A 10,076-nucleotide genomic window follows, 5' to 3' on the forward strand; every position below is an offset into this window, starting at 1 on the left:
TTGAGTAAAAATATTTGAACTCAATTGAATTTGAGTTTGAATTTAAGTTAGTCAAGTACTTCAAAGTTGAGGTCAAACTTATTTTACTGAACTTGTCAAGTTCTTCAAAATTGAATTTGAACTTATTTTACTTTATTCAACCTCAATCGAATTTTTAAGTTATATTTTGTAGTAAATTTATAAATTTGCAACAAAAGATTAAAAATTATTTTATAAACATACTACTTAATAATGTTTGACGAGAACATGAGTTTTAAATTTTTCTTACTCGAATTTGAGTCAATTACCCTATCAAATCATTTGAATTCAACTCGTACCCGATAAGGGACCCAAAAAAATTTATCTAGAGGTGAGTGACAAAATAGATAATTTTCCCTTTAGAATATCAATGAGAATTACTGTGCAATACATTTCACATCGACGATCTTGAAGTTAATTTTTTTGGGGTAAATTCCAGTTAGAGCTATTCATTGGGAATGTCTTGCTTGGATTGTCAATTTTTTTATTCCAAAAATTTTACTTTTTCTATAAATATATTTTTTGATCACCCTTTTAGGCTTTTACCAATATATAATATTAAATAGTTATTATATATATATATATATATTATTTATTTTACAAAAACTCCGAAACATTGGAATCAAACAAGCGAGTTGGAACGAAATCCCAATGTTCTATAACTTCACGTGGGAATAGGGCCAGCGGTAAAATTACCAGCGCTCGGTGTATTCTTTTAAGCCCACTCACTGGACTTCAATAGGGAATTTAATAAAGGAAAAAGGAAGAAATTGAGGGTTTAAGGGGACTGGAGAAAGGAGTAGAAAGTACCTCTAATCGGGTAAACATACACAAAACATTCACTCATTGATCTTATCTCATCTCAGTGATCCTGCGATGGTTTCCATCTCCACTTTGTTGCGCTATGTAGGCTGCAGGATGGAATACGCCGCTAGGGTTGGCATGAAGGTGATTTCCTTCTCCTTCTTCCCTTCATCTCTGTCATTTTTACCTGCATTTTTTTGTTAAACTGATTAGTTCTATCGCATCTAGTCAAAGTTTGTAAAATTTTTCAACTTGTTGGTTGGATTGTCCGGATTCTTTGGTAGTATCGAGCTCTTTGATTAGCAGATGGGTTTCGTTAACTCAAAATGGGAGGTTAAAACTGGCCTGAAGCTTCTTAAAGATGCAATCTTTTTCGATTGTTCGGTATCTTTGTTGCATACCTTTAGTTTAGATTTCTTTTGCTTCTCAAAGTTCGTTTGGATTGGTTTGCTGGTGGTAGAATTTGTTGCTCGTACGGTTGCAACTTTAATACTTTTACATATTCAGGGATTTCCTTCAAAAAAAAAAAGGAAGGTTTTTCCCGTGCTAGTGATATTTTTTGTTCCATGTTTTTCTTAATGGGCTGCGAATTGGTTTCTTTATTGAACAAACTGTGATATAAGAAGGGGCAAACTCCAGGTCGATTACTTGCACACAAACAACAGATTAGCAGAACACAGCTGTGAGTACAAAGATCCCTTGGACATGTTTGGGCCCATTAGAATTGATGAGAATAATGAACTCTGCCTTAGTTATTCTTTTAAGAGATGATATTGCCACCATTCTTATTCAAAAGACTGAGCGTCTGTGGTAGTCATTCTTTGTTGCTGGTGGATCTTATCTGTAGGCAATGTCGTACCGAAATCTTACTATAATGGCCACCTTTGCCAACTGCTCATAGATGATGTCTAGATAAGGTTTTGTATTTGCAGCAGAGATCTTTCTCCTGAAGAGCATTTTGACATTATTTTACTTGCTTCCTGCATTTGTTCCTTTCCCCATGTTATATGGTTTCAAAACCCTCAACTTTGATCTTTATGAAGCAGAGATGTTTTTCCCAAAGAACATTTTGACATTATTTTACTTGCTTCCTGCATTTGCTTCTTTCCCCATGTTATGTGGTTTCAAAACCCTCAACCTTGATCTTTTAAACTTCCTAAGATAAGCTTCTTTCTAGTGTACCTGTTTACTTTGATGATACTCATCCGTTAACCTATGGATGTTCTGATTTTCTATTTACCTGCATACGCAACAGATCAATGTCATGTTGCTTTTCGCTGTGTGAAGTATGTAAATATAATTTTGTGCATATCAAGGAAATTTTGTCCTTTTACAATTAGGCCAGTTCACTTATGTGAAATCAAAATCTTTACTCTATGAACAGCTGTTTTACTTGATTGCCAAAGGTTAAGTGATTATGCATGCAATTGATCCATTATTTGTAGTCAAATTTCATCTGAATACTTGTTTTAATTCTTTTTGAAAATGCTAAGATGCAATTTCTTTGAACTAAGGAAGAGATTTTAGCATGTTTTATAGGTTTCTTTATATCAGAATACTGAAAAAGGTTTAAATTTTAATTGCATGTTCTTGAATCTGTCTCACTTGAAAAATGCTTTTCCTGCTTTTTTTTCAGCTGACTGTTCAGTTGTTCAAGGTGATTGTCTTTGTTTGTAATTTCATGTCTTTTTGCCAGTGGATTATACTGATTTCTGATTTTATATTGATGCAGAGCTATGAAAGAGGTGCCAAGGATGTTGACATAATGAAAAATTTCTTTCAAGGAAAGTTGACGTTTCTGCACTTCAATAAAGGGGAAGAGATGGCTCCAACAATAGGATCTCAGGGTGGAACTCTTCTTGTGCGAAAAATACCAATGCCAGATGCCAAGTAATTTTGCCGAATAGATCTATGGAATCAGTAGTTGTTTGTGATTTTTATGTATATTCTGCATATTTGATACTGAATCTTGGGGAGCTTTGTGCGCCTTGATGAGAAACTAGGTGACCCTACTGATTCTAACTTCTTCATTTAAAACAGATCAAGACTGTATATGAAATATCGTGCTGGTTTTATTTGTAAATTGAAGATGTTCTGTCATAGTTTCTAGGTTAACTGTACTTTTGGTAAAGTTGTAAATCAAATAGCCTGTAACTCTGTGACATGATTGGGCATATTGAATTTGAATTGTAATGATTTTCACTTGTACAGGGCTTTATAATTGCCTTCATTTGCTCATCATAATTGTCTTTCTTTGACAGGCGGGTTTTTGTCGGGGATCTTGTAGTTCTGAAGGACCCTGCAAATTCAGATGATTATCTTGTTCGTAGATTGGCTGCTATTGAAGGGTATGAGATGGTGTCTACTGATGATAAAGACGAGCCTTTTGTTCTTGAAGATGATCAGTGCTGGGTGTTGGCTGACAATGAAAATATAAAGCCCAAGGTTTTTACTTATTTATATTGCTTGTGTTGTTTTGCTGTCAGTATTAACTTTTTGGACGTATATTTGATTTCTCTATTTATTTAGGTGCTGGTGTTTCATAATGCATAATGACTTATCATGCTATAAAAATGAGCATGTGACAAGGATAGTATTGGAACCATGTCTTTAACTCAGAAGAATAGCTATAATCAAGTTCTTATACTGAGGAGATTATATGGTCCTATTTAATCCTGTATTTCCCATGGGCATCTTTTTAAGAGAGAAGTTTTTGGAGTGCTTGGGGTATAATTTATCTGGCTTTCCGCTGCAAACACATGCGTTGTCCATAAGTCTGTACATCTTGTGTCCTGAGGACAAGTTGTCGGCCAGTTGGATCGTCTGTAAAGTGTCAACACGGAGATATTACCATAGGTGTCTGATGTTTTACCAGACCCATCTAACCAGTTCTAAGCAGCTGTAAAACCATTTGTAAACATTTACTCTCTCTCCTTCATTCCAATATTTTTATTCTTCTTTTATCATCTCTGAATTTGTGCCAGATCTTTAATGTTTTCCTGGTGTTTTACATTCAGATTCACTTGTCAATCATCTCTCTTACAATTGCTATTAAGAGCCCAAAAATGGCGACTACATAGTATCTTGCCATCCTCTCTCTCTTTCCCCCGGGGGGGGGGGGAGTGGTGGTGGAGGAATTGACCTTATTTGATGTTCAAATTTACTCATGATTGTACATGGTGCAAGATAGTGATTTAGCTTGGTATTCTGATGTCATAAGCATAATTTAACTTGGAATTCAGATGTTGATGATTACTTACTTCTGTCTTTCTCTCATGACTCTTGTATAGCAGGAAGCCCATGATAGCAGAACATTTGGACCTGTTTCCATGACAGACATAGTGGGCAGAGTTATATATTGCCTGAGAAATGCTGTCGACCATGGTCCTGTAAGCAATAGGTTAGCTGCTTCATTTTGTCAGCTTAACTGCCTTTTGTTAGACCAATTCCAATTTATGATGCATGATTACATACTCTAATTAGATGCATACTTGTGTAACTCTTTTATCAGTCAGTTTAGCATGCGGTATGATTCGCCCATACTGGAAGTTGAACTAGATGTTGATGAGATGGTAAAGAATCACAAAGCATAGAGCTACCGAGGAAGAAAACAGCTATGGTCCTCTTGGTTTGAATGTAATATTTTTGTCCATTTTCCTTGCTGGAACTTTTATCTTTTGCAAGTTGGAGCTCAACACAAAATGAGAGTTAATGGAGGTCTTATGAATGAGGATTCTCTTGCAGGATGGTGGCCGGTTTAGTATTTTTCCATAACAAGGGAAGAGTCCCCAACAAATGGTTACGTCTTTCTTTCGTGTTGGACGCTTCAACCAGCCTGCGCTTGAGTTGTTTGTCCAGTGTATTTGGACATTTTCCTGATCTGAACTCTGAAATCGACAGGAAAACATTCGAGTTGAACCGACTATCGTGCTGAAGAATGCTTGTTTGCTTAGATTTAGGCTTTGACCTTGTCGTTAACATGTAGGGTAGGCAAATTCTTACAAGTATTTAATATCATTAATAGTCTGCATAAAATAACTCTGCTGGCTCAGTTCTTCTAATTTGTGTGTTATTGACATGCGGTTGACTGCAAGCATTCGGTCTTGGATTGCCATTTCGGTTTGGGCCAATTAAATAAACTACGCTTGTTTACTTAAATAAACAAAACGCTTGACATATATATCAAAGTTGAAACTAAATTTCCAGTTGTTACTGAAAGTGTCATTGATGATTCCATAAAATCATTAGAGACTAAAGCCTTGATGGTGCAGAAAAAATGAAAATTGAGAAATTAGAAGTTTAACCCTTAAGCTTTTTCATATTTATATTTTGACCCCAAAAATGTTTGTGAATTTGAAAATCTCCTAATCCTTAAAATTTTTTAACCAGACGATGTATTTCAAATCCATGGACTTAAATCCCTTGTCCAAATAAATTCCATCGACCCAAACGAACCCCATAAGAATTGTGCATTTTTTTTTTCAAGTGAAAGGTAGCTCTTACATGCATGCAATTCCTCTCATTTTATCCTCTACTGTTCAGGTCCCATTTCCATCCAATTGGTTCTATTGATCACGGCTGAGAAAAGCACACACTCAATGCATGCAATACCCAAAAAAAAAAAAAAAAGGGTATGCAAAAGAATAAAATAGGAGAAATTATGTGCGAAAATGGAATTAAAAAAAATGAAATGAAGATGTCTACTTAGTGAACATAAATATTAAATAACCTCACTTCAGATTGTGGCGCCATCAAATTTTTCTTTATCTTTTCCCAGCTAAAAATAGTTAATCCTAGCAAGCCTCAATTGCCTAAATTAAGATATAATTCTATTACTAATTCCATAGACAGCTAAAAGAAAAGGAAAAAATAGTTTTGCCGGCTCAGGTTGGCAACTGGAGTGGCAAGTAGTGAAAAGTTCACAATTATCAGCGGGCAGTGGTCTTCATATATTAAACAGTCCAAGGCTTCATGTCGCCTCCCTACGCTCCCCGCTGACTGGCGCGTCCAACGTTCTCCACATTATGCAAGACGGGTTTTGAGAATCCATACTTAAAACCCTACCCCCAAAAACAGGGGAAAAAAGAAAACAAAGAAAAGAAGAAAGAATGTCCCGTGCAATTCATTTCATTGCCAAAAGTGTTCCAGGTAATAAAAAGGTGCTCTACTATTTCTTCTCATTTGTATTTCTCTATTCATTCCAGGCTAAAGCTGTCTTAGTACTATGATGTTTGCCGAACCAGATACTTCCAATAATATGTGAACGATGCTTGTGAATCATTAGGCTTCGGTAAGAACGACAGGTTTCAAGGGTTTTTCCTAGTATGCTATTGCATTCTATCTGTTTGATGAAATGTCTATTTCTGATTCCGTTCAGTATTTTTGTTTGCCAAGAACATTTTTATGCTCTGGTATGCATGATTGCAACTATTGTCAAGTATCTGAATTTTTTTAAATGCATTATCCCATAGGGGAGATGAACTTAGGTGTACGAATGGTAATGAAATAAGCACCATTAGTTCCAAATTTTCCGTGCAGAGTCTGTATTCACACCCTCATCCCTCTCTTGGGTTTCTCCATTTCAATTAGATATTTAGGGCATGTGCTGTATGTGAGGCGTTCTGAAATTTTTGAGAATCTTTTTGGATTTTTTTCCATGCTATTATTCCAGAAGAATTGGCACGGATGCAAATGAAAAATTTTTATTCTTTATACAGTGCTAACGTGTACGGGGACTTATTTTATTAGGTGATTCGACTGTATGTAGGTAAATAGAGATTCTTGCTGTGCTTGGGGATTTAAGAATTTCAAAAACCCATCATTTTTATCTTAGCGGAATTTGAGGTTATTGGTTTGTTTAAAAGTGGCATGTGCTTGAAATGTATGAAGATGCATTTTAATGGAGTTGAGTATGGTTCCTAATTCCATGGATACTCATTTAGCTTCTTGAGGGTTCGTCACTGCAAACTGGTGCTGTCAATTCAGCTTTAATTCATGGTTAATCCAGCTGCTGGAAATTTGACAAGCTGAAAATATTCATGAATCAATATGCCTTTGAATTGATCGTGGATGCTGGGGAGAGATCAAGATGAATGAAAGTGCAAAACGGAGTACAGTATATGCCCAAGGGAGACATTATTGTTTGTCTAAGAACTTACACAGTTACATTTTGGTTTTTCCTCTTAACTCTGTGCCAAAGGTGTCTTTGTATTCTTATATGCTCATGGCGTGTTTATTTGTTTTGTAATATTTGATATTGGAAACTGGACTTTAATAACAAGATATGGAGTAACTTTCAAAAAAAGAAAAATCTGTCGTTAGTTAGGTAAGCTCTAACATACGGAGAAATGATAAGGAAATGTCTACCTCAGACTGAGTAATTGTGTGTAATCTTTTCTGTTGCTTCTTGTAAATAACAGTCATGGCTTTCTGATCCTCTCTTTGCCATTATAAATTTGTCTTTTGACTTGCTTAAGGTCACCTCGAGATGCCCCTGCAGCCACTCGTAAATCAGCTGTTACATGAAACTTCTAATGATTTGAATATACCTAATATTCTTTATACCTGTTTTATCATCCCAAAAAGGAAGGACAAATCAAATATGTATAGATCCACTCTTTTCATTGTTTTCAGGACATGGGCCTCCTGATGGCACTGGTCTCCCTTGCCAAGGAGTTTCTGGAAGAGCTGTTTGCTTAACACCATACCCTTCTCGTGGTTCCAACAAAAACTCCGCCAAGATCAAGCATTTGCGGTGCACCGTCAGGAATACCTCTCCTGTATGCAGTGCAAGTTCTGGCGGTCATAGGAGGAATCCTGATTTCTCAAGGCAAAACAAGCATGGATTTTCCCGAAACAGGAACAGGCAAAATGAAGACCGAGAGGGTTTTGACAGCCTTGAAGAATCTGAGATGTTTTCTTCCAAGAATGGGCCTCTACTGACTACCTCTGGCATCCCCAGATTCCAGGCCACTGCAACTCCTGGGCCTAGGGAAAAGGAAATAGTTGAATTATTCAGGAAAGTCCAGGCTCAGCTTCGCAAAAGAGCAGCTGTCAAGGAAGAGAGGAAGATTGAGGAGTCACAGAGAAAGGGCAAAGAGAGTGAGACTGTTGATTCTCTCCTCAAGCTATTAAGGAAACACTCAGTTCAACAAGGAAAAAGAAGCAGTGATATTGACAGTGGCAGAGACTTCATTTTGGACCAGCCTGAGCAGAATAGCTCATTCTCTCAAGAGAAAAATACTGTAATATATGACTCAAACCACAGCGTGAAGCACGAGAAGCGAGAAAGTGAAGCTCCAGTTATGTCTCGACCAAGGTCAAACTTCCAGCGTAGATCACCTGTTCCTCTAGTGAAAAATGAGCCTGTATTTTCTGATGAAGATGCTATGAGTTCTGTCTCACGGGCAAGCACTGTTCAGGAAGGGAAGAAGAAAAGTTTGGAGCCTGAATTTGGGGTTGGGCCTGACATTGAATCTGATACTGAGGCCACTTTCTCAGATGGTGACGAATTCGACGAGATGTCTGAGGACGAAATTTCAGGAATTTATGACGATGATAATGAGAATGTACAAGAACCAGATGCTGATGAATACAGCAACTTAAGTGAGATGAAGCTAATAGAACTGAGAGCACTGGCAAAATCTCGTGGTTTGAGGGGATTCTCGAAGTTGAAGAAACATGAGCTTATCGAGTTGCTGAGCGGAGGCTGAATTTGATTGCTTTTCGTGCATGAAGATTTCCCTTTTACATGGATTGATATGGATCCTAGAATTATCATTATTATTTTTTGTTTGGGTGGGGATTCTGATACACAAAACATGATTTTGTTTTTCCAGAGAATTGGGTGTTAAGCCAGTTATTTGGCCTTTATCCTTCTCGGCAAGTGCATTTTATTTGTTCGGTCCCCATATCTTCCTCTATTTATGAAGCAGTCTTTTTCTTGCACTCTGGTGCCCGCACCCTCATGGCCGCAATTCTGGTAATCACCATTCACCAAACATAGCCTTGTTGGGACGGACATTCTGATGTCAAAACTAGAAAAGAAAGAGAGAAGGCAAAGTCGAACTTCAGACGTATGTTTTCTGTGGATTATGGTCGACAATTTCATTGGCGGTAGGCGAACCTTACCTTCAGGAGTCAGAGAGACCGAGATCGGTTGTGCATATATATCTTTTCGGGTTTATCTAAATTCTTCCTTCCGTTGTTTTATATTAACCAAGAGTCCCATCAGCTTATCAAAATCATGCGACCGGTTAGAAGTTGGCCTTTCGGCGCCAACCTAACCGGAATGTGGCGGGCATGGTATTTTAGATTAGTACTAGTAGACTCTACCTCGACGTAGTTGTACGTCCTACTTTTTTTTATTTTTTATGTTGGGTAATTTTTAATAAAGAGCACACCTACCTTCTTTAATTATCTTGACCCCCACTATTCTAGCGGTAAAGGAAATGGTACTACTAACTATAGAAAAAGTGGTTAATGTTGCCTGGTTGTTGTTCGATTTAAATCCTGTTTCACGCGTTTGGCAAAATTGCCTGTCTCTTCATTTATGATTTAAGTAGCAGTATCTGGAGTAGTACCGAAATTTGATCGGTAGCTAAGGAGGACGCCGGTCGAGTGGCTATTTGATGTTGTTGCACCAAAGCGCAATACATTGGTTGGTATTCGTGCTGTCGCCGTTGAAAATAATTAATGAGAGCATCACCGTTTATTAATCATTATCCGCGCAAAGTACCATTCAAGAAAAAGACCTTGTACCAAAAGACCTTTTGACCTTGTACCAAAAGAGAATATATGTGTTCTTTTTTTCATCCAATTTTCCTCCTATTTCTAAGCCACCTTGTTATTAACTCTATATATAACAGCAGGGAAAAAGATTGGCAGTCAACGTGAGCAATACTACTGATAAAATCATGAAACTCATTTAGAGAGAGAGAGAGAGATGACCAGCTGCCGCATCATGGTTGGTTGCCGGGCTCCGACATTGTAGTCGAGGATTCCCTCCCACAAACCAGAAAAATGGTTCAAGTAGTCGAGGATGCATTAATGCAGTGGAACCCTCAAAATACATTTGTACGTATAATGTATGTACTGCTGGGCCGAGGAAATTCTCCACCTAATGCTCCTCCAGCTCAGGTCGCGGGTAGGTTCTTGAATACGGAGCCAGTTAGCAGCTGTGGTAGCTGCCTGCGATTTGGTAAAGGGATGCTTTGGTTTCGGTGGATGATCTTTCCTTGGACTTTTTTTTAATA

The 10,076-nt window shown here is 37.5% G+C and overlaps 2 protein-coding genes across 3 annotated transcripts; both read left to right on the forward strand.

The window, feature by feature from the left end:
• Positions 1–725: 725 nt before the first annotated feature.
• LOC113762883 lies at positions 726–4,942 on the forward strand. 2 transcript variants are annotated; one of them, XM_027306512.1, is made up of 6 exons: positions 726–966; positions 2,555–2,712; positions 3,084–3,267; positions 4,113–4,222; positions 4,334–4,458; positions 4,567–4,942. In XM_027306512.1, exons 1-5 carry the CDS (start codon positions 895–897, stop codon positions 4,413–4,415), a joined length of 606 nt encoding a protein of 201 aa, XP_027162313.1. In that variant the 5' UTR covers positions 726–894; the 3' UTR covers positions 4,416–4,458; positions 4,567–4,942. The 2 variants fall into 2 exon arrangements, with proteins under 2 accessions (XP_027162313.1, XP_027162322.1); XM_027306521.1 differs by having other exon boundaries at positions 4,116–4,222.
• Positions 4,943–5,765: 823 nt separating this feature from the next.
• On the forward strand, positions 5,766–8,769 carry LOC113780015 (rho-N domain-containing protein 1, chloroplastic). Its single transcript, XM_027325839.1, has 2 exons — positions 5,766–5,970; positions 7,456–8,769. The coding sequence occupies exons 1-2, from the start codon at positions 5,931–5,933 to the stop codon at positions 8,532–8,534; spliced, it is 1,119 nt and encodes a 372-aa protein (XP_027181640.1). The 5' UTR covers positions 5,766–5,930; the 3' UTR covers positions 8,535–8,769.
• Positions 8,770–10,076: the final 1,307 nt, after the last annotated feature.

This window comes from Coffea eugenioides, chromosome 1 (genome assembly GCF_003713205.1).
Source record: "Coffea eugenioides isolate CCC68of chromosome 1, Ceug_1.0, whole genome shotgun sequence".
Classification (NCBI taxonomy): Eukaryota; Viridiplantae; Streptophyta; class Magnoliopsida; order Gentianales; family Rubiaceae; genus Coffea; species Coffea eugenioides.

Coding starts and splice junctions, on each gene's coding strand:
- LOC113780015 (XM_027325839.1), top strand. CDS start 5,931: ATGTCCCGTGCAATTCATTTCATTGCCAAAAGTGTTCCAG. Junction 5,971..7,455: donor CATTGCCAAAAGTGTTCCAG/GTAATAAAAAGG, acceptor CATTGTTTTCAG/GACATGGGCCTCCTGATGGC.
- LOC113762883 (XM_027306512.1), top strand. CDS start 895: ATGGTTTCCATCTCCACTTTGTTGCGCTATGTAGGCTGCAGGATGGAA. Junction 967..2,554: donor CCGCTAGGGTTGGCATGAAG/GTGATTTCCTTC, acceptor ATATTGATGCAG/AGCTATGAAAGAGGTGCCAA. Junction 3,268..4,112: donor ATGAAAATATAAAGCCCAAG/GTTTTTACTTAT, acceptor ACTCTTGTATAG/CAGGAAGCCCATGATAGCAG.